Source organism: Cotesia typhae, unplaced genomic scaffold (genome assembly GCF_013202065.1).
Source record: "Cotesia typhae breed Kobodo isofemale line unplaced genomic scaffold, CoteBio_Ctyphae contig_4, whole genome shotgun sequence".
NCBI classification, from domain to species: Eukaryota; Metazoa; Arthropoda; class Insecta; order Hymenoptera; family Braconidae; genus Cotesia; species Cotesia typhae.
In genome coordinates, this window is record NW_027423748.1 from 6,996,643 (window position 1) to 7,020,799 (window position 24,157).

The 24,157-nt window shown below is 28.4% G+C and overlaps 3 protein-coding genes across 6 annotated transcripts in view; 2 read left to right on the forward strand and 1 right to left on the reverse strand.

The window, feature by feature from the left end:
• The window catches only part of LOC141527566 (uncharacterized), a 51,297-nt gene that overhangs the window by 12,204 nt on the left and 14,936 nt on the right, over positions 1–24,157 (forward strand). For 3 of the 4 annotated variants that reach the window (XM_074243124.1, XM_074243126.1, XM_074243127.1), the window contains exons 2-4: positions 17,839–17,926; positions 21,210–21,393; positions 22,880–23,593. In XM_074243124.1, coding sequence (XP_074099225.1) covers positions 21,229–21,393; positions 22,880–23,593 — 879 coding nt within the window. In that variant the 5' untranslated portion in view covers positions 17,839–17,926; positions 21,210–21,228. Of the gene's footprint in view, positions 1–16,319; positions 17,456–17,838; positions 17,927–21,209; positions 21,394–22,879; positions 23,594–24,157 lie in introns of those variants that run through there. The other variant, XM_074243125.1, reaches the window with a different exon arrangement.
• Positions 11,713–13,478, forward strand: LOC141527568 (uncharacterized). The gene is made up of 3 exons (XM_074243129.1): positions 11,713–12,182; positions 12,855–13,103; positions 13,186–13,478. Exons 1-3 carry the CDS (start codon positions 12,075–12,077, stop codon positions 13,192–13,194), a joined length of 366 nt encoding a protein of 121 aa, XP_074099230.1. The 5' UTR covers positions 11,713–12,074; the 3' UTR covers positions 13,195–13,478.
• On the reverse strand, positions 13,615–15,505 carry Pasi1 (septate junction component pasiflora 1). The gene is made up of 5 exons (XM_074243128.1): positions 15,326–15,505; positions 15,131–15,230; positions 14,275–14,462; positions 14,145–14,195; positions 13,615–14,050 (listed from the first exon to the last, which is right to left on the reverse strand). Exons 1-5 carry the CDS (start codon positions 15,410–15,412, stop codon positions 13,967–13,969), a joined length of 510 nt encoding a protein of 169 aa, XP_074099229.1. The 5' UTR covers positions 15,413–15,505; the 3' UTR covers positions 13,615–13,966.

Sequence of the window (24,157 nt, forward strand, 5' to 3'; positions counted from 1 at the left end):
AAATCGTTATTTTTTTTTTCACGACATTTTTTATCATAAATATTCATTCAAAAAATTTTCAATCTTTTTTAATATTTTCTTGAGCCAAGAAAATTTATACTCCAGTCAAGAAAATTTTTTTTCAGTGTAGTTATGGCCCCCACTTGTAAATAATTACCTTTTTTTTTTTTGATAAAAAAATTTTATTCTTTTCCAAGAACAATGATAAAAATTTTTTTAAATCCGGTTCTTGTAGGAAACAGTGATTTTTATACACAGTAACATCATTCCTGTGAATAAAATGAAAATAAAATAAAATAAAGGTTGAAGTAAGAAAACTAAAAGGTTTTTACAATATGCATGCATTATTAATCATGATAATTAAATAAATTTTTACTAGTGTAAGCTAAATTTAATTATATATTTATTATTTTCTTGTGGCGATGACAATTCAAGGCGATTCACATTAAACAGGTTGTATTGGAGAATAAATTTTTTCATTTGCGTTCAACAAGAGTGTCAATGTCCTAACAAGCTTCCTTGAATAGCCATCAATGTGTGTTCCCTCAGACAATCCGGCAATTAATTTATCAAAAGTAAAAAAAAAATACTTGAACATATATTTATTATTGTTATTTTAATTTTTATTATTACTTTTATAAAGGGAGCATGCAGATGTAAGTGTATGTATATTCGAATGAGGAATGAGTGATGATAAAATAGAATAATGTAACTAGAAGTTGGCATGAAACAAGCGTACAGGCGTGAACTGGACATTCTTCTCGTTACTCGCAAACTTGTCGGTGTCGATGTCGAACGAATTGATTTATAAAGCGAATCGTTCGGCGCCTCACCTTAATGAAGCCGGAAAGACGATTTATTTCTTCGAGTTTAACAGACCCCTCGCTCTTTCTACACCCTCTTTTGCGCGTAAGCGTATCTCTACTTTATATTATATTTTTAATGCACAACAAAACAGTCTCTAACTTTTTTTTTATCATTGACACTTTAGGCTTCACCATAGTCTACTATGAATCACATTCAAGCTGTAATTCATCTTTGAATTTCAACACCGCCAATCTTTATACATGTGAACCGACGGCTGCCTTTTACGGCTAAACATTTTCATTTTTTCGCAACCGTTAAATCGAGTCAGTGTAACAATGCTCGTAAATTTTAATATTACAACAGTTATTGGGTAGATCTATAGTCACTACTATATACAGTCTCTAGTTGAACAATACAGTATTTTAGCAATCAAATAAAAATAATCAACCGTGTATTCTTATATTTTTCGACACTCTATTTAAAAATAAAGAGTGATAAATATTTCTTTCGAAAAAGAAAGAAGCAATATTTTTTGTAAATTTTATTTGATTAAAATTATTTTATCAAAGCTGAAATAAGATATAAGCTCATCCCGGTATTACACTCATCAAGAGCTTTCATTTGAGTACCCACATGCATTTTAATATATTTTTCATATATACATATATATAATATATATAAATATATGAAAAATTTATGTGGGTACTCAAATGAAAGCTCTTGATGAGTGTAATGTCAGGGTGAGCTTATATCTTAAAAAATGTCAATATTTCACAAGATACAAAGTCTTTTTTTAATTACGTAAATTTTTTTTCTGCGCAAAAATCAGCATTTTTTGTTAATATTTAAACGAAAACGTAAATAATGATTAACATAAAAACTTGATGATTGGATTGGATATTTTTGATTTTATTAGAAATATCTGTTACATGTCGGTACCTTAATTTTTTATTTTTTTTTAAATCTCTATTTTTGTGAATAAATTATTATGAATTTCTTGAAAATATTATTGTTGAATATTTTCGCAATTTTTCGTAATATTAAAAATCATACTTATTCTTACTAAATTCAATAGGAAAAAAAAAATGAATCATGTTAAATGTTATCTTAAAAAACTTGGCTTACCTCACTTTGGTTCATATCAAGATCTAAAGATTTATAATACAATAATAATATAATAAAATAAATTAATTAATATTTTCATCTTTCTGCGAAATCTAATTTTTATTAAAGCCAATACATCAAACTAAAAATAAAAAAATTCTAAAGTCCACTCTTCAAACGTCCTATCACCGCAAAACACATCACACATCACGCAACAAAAAAAAATGTATAAAAAAAGAAATCATCTGATATGAATTGATATCAGATGATCTAGATGTCACAAAACACGACATTAACTGAAACAAATTAGAGCTTAATTAATAATAACAAAATGAGCTAGCATTGCAACGAGTCGATAAAATAAAATATGTTTACATTTATAAATTAAAAGTGATAAAAGTTATTTGAGAGTGAGTTTACTGTTTGATGTTGCTGAAGTGAGCAAATTAAAGGAATAAGTGTTAGCAGATAAAGATAAAAGATTAACCATTGGCACGTACTCTGTAAATTTACTCTTCCTCAATAAAATACGACCCAACAAAACTAAACTCCGTATACTCATATATTTATATTGTATTGTACTATATAATATACGCTATATATATTTATATAAACAATAATAAGCAGAGACACAGTTCATGTCTTATGCTAATATATTACGGATGACTTTGATGGCAAGACAACAAGTACACACACTCTAGTTTGTATACAGCCAAAGGATAACAGTGTGGGTGTAACTGCACTGACACAACCCGCAATTGTGCCCACACAGTGAAAGGATCTAATGGATTTCTGATGGCTCCACTCGCTGTCGTGCCTCATATGCCCACATGACTCTTCTTTTAACGCGATGAGTATATACCTAGTCATATTATTTTCATATAAATATAAATATAAACATATGCCGTTTTTTATTTGAACCAAAGTTTTAAAATTGTTACTTAAATCTTTCCTACACCTACAACTGCTGATTCAAAGCCAAAAATTTAAATCCATGCAGCTTATTAAGCTTATGGGTTTCTTCTGGAAAAAAACCGGCTTATTTTCAACAATTTTTTTTTTAATATAAAAAATGAAATATTTTATTCAAACTTTTTACTGTCTTAAAGATATATGTTTAATAAGGAATTAGTGAATTTTTTGAAAAAAAAAATATTAAAAACTCTACCATTGTAACGTCATTTACGGTGAGCCCTCGGAAAAAAAATACGTGCTTAAGACTACAAACTAGGTCTTGAACGAAGGAAATAAAATGAAAATTAAGTTTTTGGCAGAGGTTTTTACAAAAAAATTAAAAATTTGGCTAAAATTTCGCGGCAGTTTTAAAAATTTGACTACCTCGAGTGGATTTTCTTAAACTAACAATAAAAAAATAAAAATAACTTTTTTTATTTTTGAATTACCGATTTAATTCTCTTTAAAGAGTTACGATCCGACATTTGATTCCTCGAACATCGATTGAAGTTTAAGATAAAAACTGGACACCGTTTTTCAACTTCCGTTCATACTCTCGTCGTTTTAATTTTAAAAAGTTATTATTATTGAAAATATATATATATATATATATATATATATATATATATATATATATATATATATATATATATATATATATATATATATATATATACGTATATGTATTTGCTATTAAAATTAATACGATAAATTTTTCTACACTTTGACTTTGTAATTTTATTGGGTAAAAAAAAAATTAACCGATTATACGGGAAGATAAAGTTAATGGTGAGTGGTTGTTGTGCTGTAGTCGGAGAATTCAATGCACGATTTAAACTTTAAATTCAATTTTGTCATTATTTTATATTGTTTTTACTTATTTTGTAACGTTGGTGTTTTACTTCAAAAAATTCGAGAGATCTCGGTACAATAATCAGGCAACCAGTTTTTGTCACATCATCTCGTTAAATTGAATTTCTTTATTCGTCGAAACGAACAAAATGACCAATGAGAGTGAAACTGAACCCGAGCTTTTGTTATTTATCACCTAGTATTGAATGTCATTGAGAAGAACAGACAAACATGCATCAAACATACAATACTTAAGTATAAATATGTTTACATTGTTTAATTTTTAAAAAGCTTACAACAATTAATTATAATTACAATTATCGGCTCGCTGCTGCAGTCTGCAGTGGTCCAAGCTCCGAGATGAGGTAAAAAAACCAATCGAGTAACCAGATATAATACCGATCTGTACAGTGAGTAAATCTAAAGAGAAGGATGAAGAGGAAGAAATAAAAATAAGAGAAAAAGAAGATATGATTCGAATTCTCAAGTTGGACGCCTCAGTATTGAATGAGCGAGTATCCGACGACACGTCTCAGCAACTCAAGATCTCCCTTGTCGATTCACCCGGCGTACCACTGGATTGCATTGCATCGGTTACTTTTTTAATCGATCGATCGATCCAACTTTTATCATCAACTGGACTCAAACGAATGCAATCGGACATCATGTACTTAAATACTTCAGTACTTGCAATATACAAGTTCCACCGTTTACGTTCCCTCCAGAAATGACTCTAAGAAATAAGACGGTTGTCAATGGGCCGCTGGCTCTCAATGAATTCGAGATGTTGATACATCTAAAGGGAAAACAAACTCCCATTGGCATCAACATCACATCAACGAGTTTTTAAACGCATTTTATCGCGACTGCTACTTTATTCAGATGATAGAATTAATTTTTAATATTTTATTAGCTTTATTAATTTTTTTTATATTAGATTATTTTATAAATATTTATAATTAATAAATCATTTATTTTTATTGAATATGATTAATTAACAGTTAATTTTTATTAAACTTTTTTTTAGACTCTCTTATTAAATATTCCAAGCTCATCCTGATGTTACACTCATCAAGAGCTTTCATTTGAATACCCACATGCGTTTTTGATATATTTTTCATATATACATATATATAATATATATAAATATATGAAAAATTGATGTGGGTACTCAAATGAAAGGTCTTGATGGGTGTAACATCGGAATGAGCTTATATCTTTAAAAATGTCAATATTTCACAAGATACAAGGTAATTTCTTAATTATGTACCTGGAGGCAGAGTATTTTCAAATGGAGCCTAAATACTTATCATCATAAATTGACTAAACAACGTATTTTTCTTCCAAAAGAATATTTATAAAAATTAAAAAAAAAAAATATCTAGTAATATTCAATAAATTTTTTCAAGTAAATAAATTTTTTTATCAGTGTATAAATAATTCATACATACATAATATGACACACATGTCACATGTATCATGTCCGGTACCTAAACATTGACCATTAATTAAACTCGAGTAATTATTTAGCTTAATTCAAATTTTTTTTTCGTCAATTACAATGGCTACTTTTAATTAACATAATTAAAAATTGTCTGTGTCGTGTTATATAAATAATTAAATAAATAATAGCGACAAACTAGTGGGGCTTGCTTTCACGACATTTACAATACACGCGACTAAGACTGCGAATGCATATAAAGGGGACTTAACCCATTGTCAAGTTTTCTTCCACTACACTACACTACATTTATTAGCGTGAAATAAAAGAGGACACCAAAGTTGGTTATGTTTAATTCTATACACAGTAGAGTGTGTTAATAGTTAACTTAAGTTTAGTCTACTCGAGAGGTTTAAATGTCGAGACGCGGACATTAAGAGAACAGAGAGAAATTAGCTTGAGAGTTTTAGGTAGATAATACGTGGGAAGCTCAACCATGTATACCACAATATTCTCCGTGCTATAAGATACCATAGGGAATATACTTATACATGTAGATATTTAACTGCACCTGAAGACGTTTGCGATATCACGGACCAATTTCTCCTTGAACAATTTACACGATTCGTCACGGTACTACGAGACGACGCTAAGTTTAACTATTGTATGTACATCCGAGCGCCTCTTTCTCTATTGTCCTTTTTTTGCTATTTTACAAGGAACACAGCCATAAACGGTTTTACGTGAACTAACTGTTCAGCCCGTACCGAGTTTAGTTATTGTGAAATTAATTTAAGAAAAAATTACGGAAACATTAAACTTTAAATGTTTTATTATTAAAACTTTTTGCTACTTCGGGGTAAAAACTCTCAATGAAACTCGTTTGCAGACCGTTATTGTAATTATTTAAAGGCAGATATATTTTTTATTTCAAGAGGACAAGAGGTAGAGCTACAATCGAAGTTTTGATGAAAAAGAGATACTGATTTAAAAAAAAAATATTTTGGATTAAATACTTGGTTAATTTTTTTGTAATTTAAATCCAATTTTTACAAGTTATTATTTTTAAATTTAGACACCGATAGACAATTTATTATGATAAGTATTTAGGCAGCATTCGAAAATGCTCTATCTCTAGATACATAATTAAGAAATTGCCTTGTATCTCGTGAACTATTGACATTTTTAAAGATATAAGCTCATCCCAATGTTACACTCATCGAGACCTTTCACTTGAGTACCCATATCAATTTTTCATATATTTATATATATTATATATAAATATATATGTATATATGAAAAATATATCAAAAATGCATGTAGGTACTCAAATGAAAGCTCTTGATGAGTGGAACACCGGGATGAGCTTATATATTTAAAAAAGTACAGTGCAATTTAACAAAAGTCATTATTTAATAAAGTAAAATTTTATTTCTTTTTATTTTACAAGTTACGGCAGTCACATAGTGATAGTTTTAATAAATAAAATTTTTTATTTCAACAAGACAGGAGTATAGCTCCAATCGAAGTTTTAATGAAAAGAGATACCGATGAGTTGATATAACTAAGCTCGTTTTTTATTTTTTATCTTTGTACTTTCATGAAACTTTTTCATTCTGTAGCATCCGAGGGGATTGCTTAATATGCAAACCTAGCGTCCGAGTTGAGAACGTGGAACGATCGACAATGACATCCTCGTACACTTGCATCATGAAAAATCCCCGAGGATACAAGTTGAAGGAACCCGCGCGAGTACGCCGCCAACTCCGACAAAGAATAAGAACCATTCGGTTTAGCTACATTGACAAACCACACAACACACAACACACAACAGTGTCTCCTCTCGGTTCTTCTCTTCCTTCTTTCTCCGGGTTGCTTTTCGTCTCCGCTGTCCTTTATTTTGTTTGTGTTTTTTGTCATCGTCTTTGAGAGTTCTATTCGGCATTACATGCTCGCTCTTCAGCTCTTGCAAGACACAACAGTTGCTAAAGTACAAATGAAAGAAACTCCGGTCTCGGGATTGCGGATTCGAGGACTGGAGGCGTCTTAACGTCTTTAAATACAGGACGTGAGCTCAAGACAGAAGACTAAGTAGCCTAGTCAGTTCAGTTAAGACTAGTCCAATGTAGACGGATCTTGTTCGAAATAACGAGTTCCTTTTCCTTTAAAGAATTTGAACGCTGCAGTCCCAATTTAAACTACCAGGATGCACACGTCTCAATAGGGAGTCAGCCAATGGTGTCTTTCATCAGAATCGTACTTATGCGTTATGTCATTCTTGTGAGCTTGATCGTTACTCTTTTACTGTGTCTTTAATTGAAAATTGTGAAACAATTTTAATTAAAATTTTTTGAACGAAGTTAAATTTTTTTAAGCCAAAAAAATTTCTTCTTGCTCCAAAATAACTTCGGTCTTCCTTATAATTTTCTTGGTTCAAGAAATTTTTGTTTTCTGTGTACAATTTTGAAAAAAATAATTATTTTGAGTCAAGAGAAAAAAAATCTTGATCAAAAAAAAAATTTTTTAGCTTAAAAATTTTTTTTTGACTCAAGATAATTATTTTCTTCAAATTGGTATTTTTTCTTTTGAGTCAAGTTAATTTTTTTACTAATATACAAATTTAATAATGTATCATTGATACTCCAATTTTTTTGTTTGTTTGTTTTTTTTTTTTTTTTTTTATAAGTTTCTACATTAAATATTATAAAATTTTGCCCCCCAATTATCCATACCCGACGGAATTGAGTAAGACCATTGATTCTTAACACAATTTGTAATTATAATTAATTTATCATAAACAAAATACTGATTGGAAGCAGCCGCGGGTTGAAAAACACAATACAAAATGATAATAAATAACACAAGTATTGTATTATAAATTATAAATTATAAAGTCTACTGTAATACCCGCATATTCGTTGTCCCACGCATTGCGCGGCGACCTCGATGTCAACGGTTAAGACGCAGCCAGATGTTACCACAAGTACGGGTTTTAAAAAAATAGACAAAAAAATCATCAGTTTGCTACAACAAATATATATACTATATATAGGAGTGACGCCCTAATGTTATGCGCGTAAGAATACAACATAAATACGATGACAGAGAGACTTCAACTGTCGCAGTAACTTTATAGTTGTGGCTGTGAAACGGATCTTCAGTCCTGGATCTTTTACGCTGCCATAAATCATTCAGATGTTCCCCAAAATTTTTTAATTTATCGCTTATCATTTATCATCAACACTGGTTTAAATATTCAATAAATAGCTTAAATATTTCATATTAAATGAACCTTTTTAACTTGAGTTTAATCCAAGATATTTTAATTTATAATACCCGATTTGAATAATTTAGAATTAAAAACATAAAAATTGAAGTTATATCTTATCAAAAAAAAAAAAAAAAAAAAATATTTAATTATTACAAAGTTATTAACAATCTCGTAAAAGCCTAACTGCTTTTTAATCAGTAAGGATGTAGTTATCGTTGCACGGACGGAATTTTGAAAATTTTCATTTAAAAAAAAAAAAAAGCGACTGATTGAAAATTTTCTGGCTATTTTTACCGTTTTCTTTTTTTTGTTTTAATCCGGCTAAAAAAAAATCTTTAAAATTGGATATTGATAATTTAAATCTCATAATTTTCAAAATTGTTTGATAAATATTTGAGAAACTTTTTTTTTACAATATAAATTTTTGAACAAAATTAGTTTTAAATTTATAATTGAATTTTCTTTTTAAACAATGAATTAAGTTATACATTATTAGTATTAATGTTTTTTTGTTATCAAAAATAAGTTTTCTGTATTTTAGAAATCTACTTTCATTTCGGCTGCCAAATGGCGTTCTTTTTGTACTTATTTTCTCTTTGCATTATCTTATTGACATAAATTTTGTACAAAATTGCCAGTATCATAAAACTGTTATTTTTTATACTGGTTCTATCTACAGAGGTATTTTTTTTACACCTCGATATAATTTCTCACCAGATAAATAAATAAACAAATAAGTTAAATATTCCTTTGGAATTATTTTTGAAGCTGATTGCGACACTCTTAAATTATTTTATTATGCGAAATGCGAGGACCTAAAGTTTGAATCGTCACTAGATTATTTTCGTCGATAAATCCATTTCTAGAGTATAATAGACGCATAATTGTAGATAGCTTATATTTATGAGGGTTCAACAATAAAATAATTATAGAGGGATAAATTTCGCGAGAAATACTATTCTGGGACTGTCTGGTCTTATAATATAAATATCGAGGCAACAGCGAGGTCCTGGCACTTAGATTTCATCAATAAAAAAATACCTATAAAGGCTTATGCTAATTCTCCGGCGCAGGTACCACGTGCGTCTTGTTCAGGTGCAGCGAAATATTTCACAGGATTAATATTATCTTGAGAGTTTCGGGTCCCTGTAACCAATACCAATAGACACAGGACACAGGTTTATTTAAACTTTTTTCGGATGAGATCGGTTGCTGCTGTTGCTGTTGCTGCTGCTGCTGCTGCTGCTGCTGCTGTTACTTAACTGCTTATGCTTGTACTGCGTCGCTGGTTCCATTCCATTCGTTTGGGAATCGAATTAGTGCCGTCTGGTTCACGAAATACACCGCCGAAGATTTATTCAACGAAAAATAAATTCTTAAGACCCGGTCGGGCTGTTACGTCATTCATTAAGACAAATCGATCGTTTAGGTTGGTTGTATCGGCTCAACCGACGTTATTTTTACTCCTTTTAATTTATTTTTATGATTAACTACTTAAGCACCCTTTAATATTGTATCACTTGATTTTTAGTAGATGTAGACCGAAAAAACGATTACTTAACGTCGACAATGACGTTAATTTAACGAGATCAAGTAACATGATAAAATTTAAATGCCGCGCCGCTAAATTATTGTGGTTAATATAATATTTTATACATGTCCATGATATGTTATGTTATGTTATGGTATGTTACGGATATCATTCAACCAATTGAGCTCATTTTTGTCTGCTTGTTAATTTATTAATACGAAAGATAAACGCGGTCGCAATGAAACATTAATTAACTTCCAGATATTTCATTATGCAACACATATTATAAAATGTATTTACATTTCGTCTCTTCTTTTTTTAAAGAATTTCTCGCGCAAATCTTGAGCAAATATTATTTCTATGCAAATATTATTATACTTTTTTTAAAGTTGAATGAAAAAATTAATGACTAATTGTTTCAATATATCATAGCACGGGTTTATGTAGATTTATTTCAAAGATCATGTTATAAATAAAGTTGTATAATATTTGCTGAAATAATATTGCACAGTAATTGAATTAACTGTGCGTGAATGGACACACAAGATGAATTTTCTACTTAACCTGCTGTTAATAATAAAGAAGCTATGATTGACATTTAATGATAAAATAAATTGTCTTTTTTACAACATAAAATATTTTTGAATTTTTTAATTCTTTGTCTGTTGACATACGATTAAATTAATAATCAGATAATTACTAATGAGACATTTTATCATTGAAATAAATAGTTTTAATTTCAGTCATTTTATTATTATTGAATTAATTGTTTGATTAATTTTTTTAATTTTTTATTTTATAAATTTTATTTTTATCGAATTTAATTGAGATTTCTCAATCTTTCTTTGAAGAATTTTAACGATAAATACGGCTTGTATTGAATTATATATTTGATCGATTGTTGAAATCTATTTTTAATGATTTTAATGATTTTTAACGATATAAATTTTGTTATTATGTTACCAAATGTGTCTGTTATTTGGTAAGAACTTGATGATATACGCTAGCCGCCGGCTATGCTGTTTATTTTTAAAAAATCGCTATCTGATGTTCAATATCATACATAATATTCTTCAAACAGTGATACCTCAAGTTATATTTAAGTCGTGCATTAACTAGTAAATCAAAAAAAATTTTTTTTTAATTAAAAACTTAATTATTTTTTTTTTTATGATTTTAATCTAATTTTTAAAAATTATTTTTATTTTTAAATTTAGATAATAAAATGATTTTTGCCATTTTACTTCTATTATTCATCGAATCAGATGCAAGTATAATTCATTCGATTCAAGAATGCGCCAAATTTGGGAAGCAAGTAACTATAAAAAATTCATCTTCTTAGCTACAAATAATTTGCTACTTTGTAATTTTTTTAGTTAAAAAAAATTTACTATTGTGTAATTTTTTAATTTCTAAATTATTAATCAAATTTTTAATAATTTAAATTTAATAAAATTTTTAATAATTAAAATTGAAATAAATTTTTAATAATTTTAATTTTGATAAAATATTTAATAATTTAAATTCTAATAAAATTTTTATTTTATAGTGTAATCCCTTATTATATCGCCCATGTTGTGACTTTGATAATCAATGCAAAAGTATGGGATGGGGTTCAATGAGTAATACATTTTTGTGTACTAAATCATCAAATCTAAATAGCAGTTGCGAATATAATTTAGATTGTCTACACGTTGACTACACAATGTGTGCAGAAGGAAGATGCAAATGTTTACCGAACTATATTCAAGTAAACAGTTTTACCTGTGCATCATTTTTAGGCGGATTTTGTAAAAATAATGAGACTTGCATAGCTCTTAACTCTACTTGTATTGACAATAAATGTCAATGTAATCCATCATTTGTTCCAAAGACATATCGGGAATGTGTTCAAAGTAAATTTACGTCATTTAACTTTTTTTTACTTTCTCAATTATCCCATTTAATATTTTTTTATTTTTTTAGTACCCTTGAGAAAAAGTTGTAAATAGATTTTGACTGTATTCGTGCAGAAAATGTAAAATGTTCTGACAATAATAAATGTATTTGTAAAGATAATTATGTCGAAAAAAATCATGCAACGTGTAAACCGCTTTTAGGCGAATTTTGTATAAATGATAAAAATTGCCAAGTTGATAATTCGGTTTGTAAGTATTTTAAATGTCAATGTAAGGATAAATTTGTACCTGAATCCATTCATAACAATAATAAATGTATACCAAGTAAGTAAAACTAAACGCACTGATAGAAAGATTTGTTTATATTTAATAAGCTTTATTAATTGTTAATAAATTATTTATTAAATATTTATGAATGGCTAATAAATATTTTTTAACTGTTAAAAAATTTTTATTTAAAATAAAAAGCAAAAATAGTAATTTAAAAAAAAAAAAACTTTGCTCAATAATTTTATTCTTAACAAATAAAATTATATTATTTTACAAACTTTATTCAATGTTAATTTTACTCAATTATATATAATTTATATAACTATATGCAGTGAAAAATTTTTTTTTAATTTATTAAATTATTTTATTGGAGTACAAATTGCACAGAGCTGAGAAATTTTGAGTACAGTTTTATTTTTGCCCAATAAAATATTATTAAACAGAAAAAAAATTGAATAGAAATTTTGAAAAGCGCGTCAATACTTCGATTATACTATTGAGTGAAATATTTATTAACTGTTAATAAATATTTGTTAACTATTAATAAAAACTTTTTAACTATTAATAAATGTACTTTTCTCCCAAATAAATATTTATTGAATGATAGAAAATATTTATTAAAATTTAATAAATTAAATTATTAATAGTTAGTAAATCCTTCTATCAGTGTATAAAATAAAAAGTATGAAAATTATTTTACAATTTCAATAAATAATTGTTTTTTAGATCCATTGGGACATTTTTGTGAGATTAATGATGACTGTTCAAGCGTTTTACATGCTAAATGCTCAAAATCTAAAAGATGTGTTTGTAGAGATGAATATAATGAAATTAATAACAGTACATGTGAGCCATTTCTTGGACAATATTGTTGGAAAAATGAACGATGTGCAGTTAATAATTCAATTTGTCATAACAATGAGTATCAATGTAAACCTGATTATGTACCTTTATCTAAAAATGAATGCATTAAATGTAAATTAATTGATTTTATTCTACAAAGATAATATTATTTTTAAAAGTTTAACTACTTTATATAATATATTTTCAATTTTAGCTCCAGTAGGAACTTATTGTACGTATGACTCTGACTGCACTGAGAAACTCAGACAAACAAAATGTTCAGAAAATAAAAAATGTATTTGTAAAGAAGAAATTGTTACTGAAAACGGGCTTGAGTGTCTTTAAGTTTTAGATTATTTTTGTTACAACGACAATCAATGTAGCGCTCAATTTTCTTTTTGTATGAATCAAAAATGTAATGCAGGTATTTATTTTCACCTGAATCGATTTTCAAATGCACTATACGTAAATGATTAAAATTTTCAACCGAAAAATTATTTTTAAAATCTTCAGTAAAATAAAAAAAATTTGGAAAATCCAAAATAAAATTGATTAAAATAAAATAAAAATTTTTTCGGTACTTTATTTATAAAAAATATTAACCTATAATTTTTCTAACAGTGATTACAAAAATCTCTGTGCGTTTTTTTTTTTTTTTTTTTTTTTTTTTAATATAAAAATTTCATTATTTGCATTCATCTTAAAAGTAAACGATACTTTTTACGTGTAACAAAATTTATCTTATACTTATAAGTTACAAAAGGTAACAGATCAAATTTGGACGGATAGTATTTAATCTATTTTCAGTCTTTGATCGTTACTGAACAAATAGATGTAGTGTTAAAATTTACACTATCAACAATTTAAAAAAAAAATTTGTCACGTTTGCACTTTTAAACTTATCGTTTAACTTAATTTTTAAATACTTCAATAAAAATTAGTAAAAAATATTTGGGTTATAAGGTCACGTGTAAATTATCATAAAAAAATCTCGTTTACGGCCACAGTAATTCAATATTGGGTGACTGTATCTGCTGGAAGAGTTTGTAAACCGACAGGACACACAACCAACAGTAAAACTGTAAAAAAAAAAATAAAATATATATCAGTATATTTCTTCATTAATATTTTGGTAATTGTTATTATTACGAGGCTCAAATTATATTTACTTACGTTGTATCCCATCCAAAGCCAATTGATCAGTGTCGGCAAAACAACTTGAAGCTACGAATAAATTCATCCAATGATTAATTTTGAAGTATTATAAAATTAATTGTATATTAAAAATAAATAATATACTTACATAAATATAATATCCTCCTAATAACCATAGTCCAAATACTAATTGAAAGGCACAGAAAATAAACCAGGCAACGAGCCAAGGTAATAACCATCCTCTCACGCGGTGATTAATACCAATCACAATAAATCTTGCAAAAATAATCAACAAAACGAAGAAAGCTATGAATAATGATCCTACAACTTGCAGGGCTGAAAGAAAATATTTAAAATTAATACTTTTTTTTTTTTTAATAATTTTAATGCACTTAAAAAACAAGATGACACTGGATATCACCCCAGATTATATTCAGTGATATCTGTGGTGAAAAAAAAAATTTCAGATAGTAGCTAGAAAAATCCAGATTGTACTGCGTGATATCTGGATTATACTCATTGTAATCTGGATATTACCAGCTAGTATCTGAAATTTTTTTTCACTTAATATAATCTGGAATGATATCCAGTGTTATCTTATTCTTTCCGTGTAGAATTGATCTTTTGATTTTTTTTTGTAATAATTTGTTTATTTAAAAAAATTCTAAAAATTTATAGAAGTCTGTTAATTTCATGACATTAAATTTAGCGGTCACTTGACAATTTTTTAATTTTCTTCATAAAAAAAATTTGTTCCAAAATTTAACTTTTGAAAATTTCTACGTCAATTTTTTTAAATTATTTTTTTGACATAATTTATTTGTCACAAAAATTTGAAGAATTATCAAATATCTGCTAAATTAATTTTAATTAATATTGACACATTATTAATTTTTAAAGAATGTTTTTTTAAGAGAAAATTTTATAATAAAAAAATTCACTATCTTAATTGATGACACTGAGTAAAAATGTGTCATCGGTTTAAAAAAAAAAAAGTGACTTACAAAGTCTGGAATCGGCTTCAAAAAGCGGATTGTAAAGTTGAGTAGAATCTCCCCCGCACATTTGATAAACAATCAGTGTTATTAATATAATACTCATTGCCTAAAAATAAATAAATAAAATAAAACATTTTGAAAATTAAAAAATAATGTTTGACTGTTTACTAAATTTCATTGCAATGGTTATAATATGCTTACCACAGTGTAAAAAGCAATTGCTTTACTCCCCGCTTTAATATTATTTGTCCAAATAATTGGAGACCAACATGATTCCAAAATCGTCATTTTGTCGGAATTATTTTATTTAAACTAATTATAATTTTTAACAACAAACTTAAAAATGTGCCCCACCTTAACCGCACCCTAATAATACAACACAGTAATTCGATTACATACAACAATTTTACCAACTTTTGTTACAACAATTTCCCCAAGGCTTTTAGTTATTTTACTTAGTAACTATGTCACTAGATTGACTCACTTGCGCTGTTGTCGTGCAGCGCGCCAAATTTAAATATGATATTGAAATCAAGAGAAAACTTTCAATTTTTTTAACTTTCATAACAAATTATTTGAAAAAAATTATTAAAATTAAGTTAGCCGATGTCTAAAAATGTTTAGAAATTTTTTTTTTACTGTAAAAATGATTATAAAAAAAAAAAAAAAAATTTCAGATAGTAGCTAGTATAATCCAGATTACAATGAGTATAATCTAGATTATAATGAGTATAATCCAGATGTCACGCAGTATAATCTGGAATTTTTTTAGCTACTATCTGAAATTTTTGTTCACCACAGATATTACTGAATATAATCTGGGATGATATCCAGTGTCATCTTGTTCTTTCCGTGTAGCTTAAATATTTAAAAAAAATAAAATCAAAAATTAAAAATATAGAAATTGAAAAAAAAATTATAAGCGTAAATTTTACAATTTATAATTTTAAACTCATATTAAAATAATTAACAATTCATTCCCTAAAACCATATTAATTGATCAAAAGCCCAGAGATCCTGGATCACAGCATCAATACCCGAGTTCTGATACCATTGGCCTAGATGACTCTGCAGTCAATTGGAGAACCAGAGGATCTACTCTCACAATATTTATAAACATATATATACGTATAACACAATGAAGAATATATTCGAATATATACGTATATACATATTCTTGGCATCCAGAACCAGTTATCTTTCTCTCTCTCTTTCTTTCTCTTTTTCCCGTGGTCGTTGCAACAACGAGTTTGGTTTCATTGTGTCGTTGAACAGGGACCGGTGTGTTTTAAAACCGCGAAGCTCTTCTCACGTCACTCGTTTATAACGTTGTTTAATCAACAAATTAAAAAGTTAAATAATTAATTCGCGGTGTGCAATTTGCGCGGTCATTTTCACCCGAGTCCTTAAAATAGCTCCCAACCACCTGTGTAGTAAAATATTACTCCGATATCAATACCGATAAAATAGTACTATCATCATCTTCATCACATCATTTTCTTAAAAATAATTTTACTGTCCTTAGTAAAATTAATTTAAAAACTCCAAAAGAGTAAAAGTTTTTTTTTGAAAAGTGACACTGTGACTTTTATCATCTTAATCTCTGGTAGTTTGGGACGATGACATTATTCCCGTTTATTCTGCTCAGTGTCTTGTCTCTACAACTTTAACCAGTAGTACTCGACAACATAAAGTATCATAAAAATCAGTGTCGCCTGTCTACTTTATTTACTCAACTTAACTTAATATTGTGATACACACTTACACTACTTATGCACGCGATGTGCATGCAACATACTTTGTTATATATTAATAAACTTTAATATTCATCGTACGAAGCTTGAATTAGCTAATGTAACCCCTTTTTTATATTTCTTCTTTTTATTTTAATAATTATCATTATTGTTCTTATTCTTATTCTACTTCTTCTTCTTCTTCTTCTTCTTCTTATAAGTATTCTTATTCTTCAACTTGTTGATTGTGTCCGGTTAAAAAACCCGTACTGTCTGGCGTATCGCCTTAACTTTGGTTTGCTTAGCTTTTATTGCAATACACTACGTGCTTAAATTTACACACGTCAGTTGACATCGAGATTGGTTTTTGGGCCCAGGTAGAAACTCTCCATCCTCCAAAAATAGTCCCCAACGATTTAATAACCGTTAAGTACATTCAATGAGAGCTGAACATCACCGATTAGTATAATCAGTACAACCTAACACAACCCAACGTTATTATGTGAATTACTTTATTCAATAAAGCATTTCATTTAACAATACCAACACCGTTCACTCAAATGGAGTTTAGTGAGACAAATCCAAGACTTTTTATTTGGTAATTTCTATTTTATTTTATTTTATTCAAATAATTGTAAGAAAACATGTGGATTTATAAATAATTAGTGATAAAAACAATTGAGATTGTTTAAAGTGATAGAGAGAAAAGAAAGGTACGCCAAGAAGGCGCGTTCCAATTGAATGGTAACCGCTGCATTCCCCACCTATATTATATACACGATATATATAACAGTCATGACTCGAACTCGGGTATCAAAAACGTGTGCGTGGTTGAAATAAGATGCGATAGTGCGTGATAGCATTACGGTATGATTACTGTCTTGACGCGATATATTTACTTTTTATTTTATATACCGGCAATCTTGTGTCTTTTCTATTAAAAATTAAAATTATTATTCATACTTGTTTATTTATTTACAGAGTACTAAAGTTATTAAAATGATCAAGATGATCAGAAGATATCATTTAACACGGATTTTATTCGACGTGTGACCAATTATTCCTGAAAGTAAGTTATTTAATAAAATCACAGATTATAGTACTTAATACACAGAAAAAAAAATTGGTAAATATTTACAAATGGGGTCAACTATTTTTATTTTCATTTTTTTGAATGAAATTTCTATTTGATTTTATTGATATATATATATATATTTTTCAATGTGCTTTTAAAAAAAAAATATATCAAAAAAAGATAAAATAGAAATTTTATCCAAAAACATGAAAGCCAAAATTTTTTTCAACTTTTAAAGGCAAAAAAGCTATCGAAATTTTTATTTTTTCCTTTTACGACATTTTTTATTATAAATTCGCCGTAAAAACAAGCCGAATAAAAGAAAACAATTTTTAAATGTTAATTTTTCACCTAGATATGGCCAAAAATAGATTTGACCCACTTGTAAAAAATTACCAAAAAATTCATTTGAATCAAGTAAATAATTTTGAAGAACTTCATCTTCTTTTGAGCAGAAAAATTCTCAAGAGCGGTTGATAGTTAATTATTAAACATGTTTTGTTCGTGTATAAGATATAATTTCGAAAAAAATGCCTCACTTTTCGATAGATAATTTAATTATCAAGCGAAGCGCTTTTTTTGGAAAATTTTAATTTATTTATGTATAAAATGCATTTTAAGATTCCATTTATTGTACAAGTATGACAGAGATACTTTGGTTGGTCCAATAAAGGACGACAGAGAAAAGAGTGTACACCTTTTTTTTAAGATAAAAAATTTTTCTTGTTTTGAGTAAATTTTTCTTTGATTTAAAATTTTTTTTCCTTAATTTCGATTCAAGACATACTCTTCAAAATAGTTTTCTTGGTTCAAGAATTTTTCTCTTGATTCGTCAAATTTTTTTTCAGAGTAGTAATTTAACAATTAATTAATTTCTTCAAATTTTGTTTGAATATCATTAGACAAATCTCTTCTTACTTAAAACAGCAATAACTGATTGACCGCAGTGATACGCTTGGCTTGATATATGTTGTTTCCCGCCAAGCCAGTACACAACAAACTTGAGTCAAATTAAACTATTTAGAGTTTGTAATGTACTAGTTGCTGTAAATGTGGATAAGATTCGAGCAATACATCACCGAATAATCTTAGGATTATGTTAAAGTCAATCATAAAGGAGCAACACTCGGAAAATGACTCATTGAGTTATTGAGGTGTCTTTTAAGAGCGTAATATTGAGATTTATCTTGATTTAACACAAAAATAAAATGAATAGTTTAAGTTTTGAGCTAGAGAGTAATGTAGTGTAGAATAAGAGGACTTAACTCTTTGGATCATACAGTCTTGTCTTGGTTAGTTACTTTCACCAAGGTGGCCCCACAGCTGCCCACAGCTGTGCTAATACATGACAGAATACCGCTGAACACTCTTATAGAGTTAGGTATGTACACAGCTAATATAGGTACACGTTTTACCGTGTAGGTTGACGTTGAGGAACGTCCCATCCGTAATTTCGTACTCACGACACACTACTGCTCCTCATAGGACTACCAGTCACCGGTTAGCTACCAATTAAGTAATACTATTATTATTATTATTACTCCCAGTTTCTCTCTGTTCAGTTAACGCGGCATTGTTCAGTGTAAATTTACCGAAAAAAACCAAGTAATTATTGCTCTTGTTATGTTATAAGTTAAAATAATTATCATCGGCAGCCTTGAAAGATCTTGCTCACATGTTCTTTAACATTGCCCGCGATGGTGTAATAAACAGAGTTAAAAAAACACTGATTTATATATAGACATTTAAATGTTAAGCGTCGTCCAATTGCCAGGTTGATTTTTATCAAGTTTAATTCATTTTTAATTACTTACTGTTTTATAGTAATTATTTTCATTATTCTCAGTTAATACATTTGTTATTTTATACACAGAAGAAAAAAATTTACTTAAATCAAGTAAATTATTTTAAAGAATTTAATTTTCTTGATTTGAGTTAAAAAATTCTTAAACTAAGAAATTTCATTTGATTTAAAAATTTTTTGTTTTGATTAAAAAAAAATGAGCTTCTTCAAAATTATTTTCTTGTCTCAAGAATTTTACTTTTGATTCAAGTTAATTTTTCTTTCAGTGTATTCTCTTAAATTTTACAGAATCTCTTATTGTGTCTTATGTGGGTAATACTTTGCTGAATTTTACCACATTTTTGGAGCCATTCCAAAGATTTTTCATTAATCACATCTATTATTAATCATACGAATTTATTTTTAGAATTCAGACGAATATTATTTTTTAAACCTCATTTTTGGGTGTTTAATTTTTTAAGTAATAAATTTTTTATTTTGATAATAAATAATAGCAGTAATGTATTTAAAAGTGAGATGTGTTTCAAGGTCTTGGAACAGAAAACATTTAATTTTTTTTTTTTTGTTTTTTTTTCAATAGATTTATTGTGAGAGTTACTGAGATTTTTGGGTGTTACTTTGCTTGGGATTAATGTTTAATTATGTATTGTATACATACACGTACATTAAGGATTATAATTGTATTATTGTGTTGAGTTGTATGTAATCTATCGCACAAAACTTAACACGTGGATTTTATCACTTAACAAATAAAAAAGTACAATATCCCGATGATTAAGTGTTGAAATATTTGTCCGAGCGGTTATTATACTTACACAATTAAAGTAACAGTGTAAAAAAGGTCGTTACGAGTTTATTATTATAATAAAGAAGTATAAATACAATGTGATTACTATAAGGAGTCTATTAAGTGTGTCAATAGTTAAATTAATTGTATTAAATTTATATTGTTGTGTATTTAGTGGATAAAAATGAGATGAGACAACGAATGTAAGCAAGTTAAATAGGATAAATGAAATAAGAATAATAATTGTGTAAAAAAAAAAGTGTATTATTTCGCAATAATAACTTTTGCACAGTAGAAGAATATTATACGACGAATGACCAGTAAATTGCTGGCACGTGTTTCGGGTACCTCTGTGTGTTTATAAACCAGTGGGATTCCAGCAGATAAATGGTTGTCTCTTCCATTCGTCCAATTAAATTGCTCGTCCACTCGCGGTTCGCGGAGAATATTTATTTTTAGACATATAAACACACACAAATTCACCGAGCCTAAGAGTTTTAAAATCACTCATGTGATGATTATTATTTTTAAATCATTTTTATCACGGACAAATAATTTTTCATTTTTACCCATTTATTTAGACCCAGACGCCGAAATTTATATGTCTAATTGTGAGAATTCTTCACCGGCTCGGCTGAATTTTTTTAAACAAGATTAAATAAAATAAAATTTATTTTAATTTAAAGGTTGAAAGAAGGATGAAGAATGCCCCGCGTCGGCGGAGAAGGGGATGGTGGTGGCGAGAACGAGAGGCAGAGCGGTGGATTGGCGGGATGGTATACAGGTGGAGCGACTCGAACTATGACCGGAAATACTGGAAATGCATACGTCGTTTTAGGTGGTACCAAATATGCAATACGTCTTTCTCAGGTAATTTTTTAAAATTATTTTCATTACATTTTTCTGGTAATTAGTAAATAGTAAACTTGTTTTTTTTTTTTTTTTTTTTCTTAAAGTCGCACTGTACTTTCTTAACTATTGAAATTTTTAAAGATATCAGCTCATCCCGACGTTCCACTCATCAAGAGCTTTCATTTGAGTACCCACATGCATTTTGATATATTTTTCATATATACATATATATAAATATATGAAAAATTGATGTGGGTACTCAAATGAAAGGTCTTGATGAGTGTAACATTGGGATGAGCTTATATCTTTAAAAATGTCAATAGTTCACGAGATACAAGGTCATTTCTTAATTATGAATCTAGAGATAGACCATTTTTGAATGCAGCCCAAATACTTATCATAATAAATTGACTATCGGTGAGAACGATATGAAAACTTGATTAATAATATAGATTTATTAAAGTTTACAAATGATAAAGAACTTTATTAAATTTCGCGCTATTTTTATGAGTCATTATAATTGTTTTCGTTTAATCTGATGTTTGTTTTTCGCGTGTGACGATAATCGCGATTATAGGTATGTATCTTTGATTAAAAATAAAAAAAAAGACACAGCTTTAAATAGTACTTTATAATTTTGAGAAATAGTCTGTGTTGATGTAAAAAATACTCAAGATTTATAAATAAAAATTTATTTGGTGCAGTAACCAGACGAAAAATACTAGATATATTGATATGAATTTTAAATTTTATATTTACATTAATCAACTTGCTTTGAAGTTAGTTTTAATAACAATTTTATTATAGAATAATTATAAGTATCGTTCCATTTGTACGATATTTACATCAGCGTTGAGTGGATTTGAAAATACTTCTGAACTTTCTGAGCTCTAAATTTGTGTCATAGAAAAATAGGAATAAAAACATTATCTTTATAAAATCAAGCTAAAATTTTTTTTTTTAATTTTTCTCAAAGTTTTTGATGAAAAATTATTTTTAATAATTAAAATTAAATATTATCGTGTGACAAGTTGAGCTAAAATTGGAGCTAGAGACTATTTTCCAATTTATTTAACTTCAAGATTTTATAAAAAAAAAAAAAAAAAAAAAAAGTTTACTTAAATCAAGAAAATTAATCAAGAAGATCAAAATAATCTTGGCGCCAGTAAAAATTTTTTTTTTATTATTATTTTTATAAATATTTTCTAGAGCCAAGAAAATTTTTTTTTTTCAAGAATTTTTTTTACAATTTTCTTGATTCAAATGAACATTTTTTTATTAAATAAAAAAATAATTATGACACTGAAGTTGACAGGAATTAAAAATTTTTTTATGAATTTTATAGCAAGGAAATTATTATGAAAAAAATTTAATTTGTAAAAAATTGGAAAAACTAAAAGTGTAATTTAAAAAAAAATTTTTTTAGCTCTAATTAAATAAATAAAAAATAATCAAAAGGTCAGGGATGATAAATAATTAGTAAAATATATATATATATATTCAGGAAAGAGTACCAACACCAGCCGTATCACCAATACCAACAGACAGCTCATCGGAGAGCTGTCAAAGAAAGTACTGTTGCCGAAAAAGTGACTCTCGTGAGCGTTTGACAGACACTAGTCTGGTGACGAGCGTTAAAATGCCAACGTCGGAGAAGATTTCGGGGCTGAGCGGTATCGGGGATTGCTGCTGCATCGGTCCACGTTCGCGGCTCCCTCTGCCGCGAGGACTGTCCGGAGTATCATCACCAAGTCCAAGTGTATGCTCATCAAGTGGTGAACGCGGTGGCGGTAACAGTGGAAGTAACGCCGGCAATAGTAACAGTGCCAATAACAGCGGTGGAGGAATTTCTAGTTTGGGCGGAAGCATCGGCAACGCTGCCGTCGATCGTGCACGAGGAGTAGTTAGAGTAGGAGGACAATCTTCGCCGCCTCCCACCAGCAGAACAACAACCCAGTCCAACCGACTACCGTCAAACTCAAATGCTATTAATAACTGCGGGGGGCTGCAGCTAATGGGAAGCCACGGCTCCCAGTTGCAATCATCCTCGTCATCATCATCATCGTCGTCGACAACTGCGGCCGCGAAACCAGCTAAGGCTTCCACCAATTCAACAAACGCCGTCTTATCCACTCGTGCTTTTGCTCCGACAATTAACTCTGTCTCTGTGCCGCGACAAATCGCTCACTGGACCAAACATCACTCTTTCAAACTACAGGTACAATTTTTAAATTTATTTTATTATTAACATTATTAAATAAAAAATTTTTTTTTTCAATAATTTTTTACAAAAAAAAAAAAAAAAATTTTTTTTTAAATAATTTTGATAGGCATTAAAGGATGACAACACTGAATGAACGTCATTGTTATTCACAACAATTTGTCAGACAGTATTTTTTTTTTTTTTTTTTTTTTTTTATTTATTTAAAGTCTAAAAATAAAAAATAAAATAAAATTTTTTTTTAAAAAGCATTTTAGTTAGTTGTAAAGCTTTTAAATCACATCTATAATTAATAGTAGATGCTGTTAAAAAATAAAAACTAGTGAGCCGACAATGCTTGTACGGTATCAACATATCCACGTAGCTTAAACATTAGCGTCGCTCTCTAAACTCGCGTCTGTATTTAAGCCGAGACCAAGTGATGGCCTATTTTTATCGTCTGTCGAGAGAGAAAAGAGTAAGAGCAAGAGGATGTGTTTTCACGACATAGCTTCGCTGTGCTGAAGAAATTAAGAAGTGTGCTGTAAGAAGTATCCCTGACTTTTGGATTACGGATGGGCT

Bases quoted from the DNA above. Each gene is read 5' to 3' on its own strand.
- LOC141527568 (XM_074243129.1), top strand. From the start codon at position 12,075: ATGATAAAAATTGCCAAGTTGATAATTCGGTTTGTAAGTATTTTAAAT. The intron at 12,183-12,854 runs GTAAGTAAAACT...ATTGTTTTTTAG, and splicing joins CAATAATAAATGTATACCAA to ATCCATTGGGACATTTTTGT.
- Pasi1 (XM_074243128.1), bottom strand. From the start codon at position 15,412: ATGACGATTTTGGAATCATGTTGGTCTCCAATTATTTGGACAAATAAT. The intron at 15,231-15,325 runs GTAAGCATATTA...ATTTATTTTTAG, and splicing joins CAATTGCTTTTTACACTGTG to GCAATGAGTATTATATTAAT. The intron at 14,463-15,130 runs GTAAGTCACTTT...ATTTTCTTTCAG, and splicing joins TGAAGCCGATTCCAGACTTT to CCCTGCAAGTTGTAGGATCA.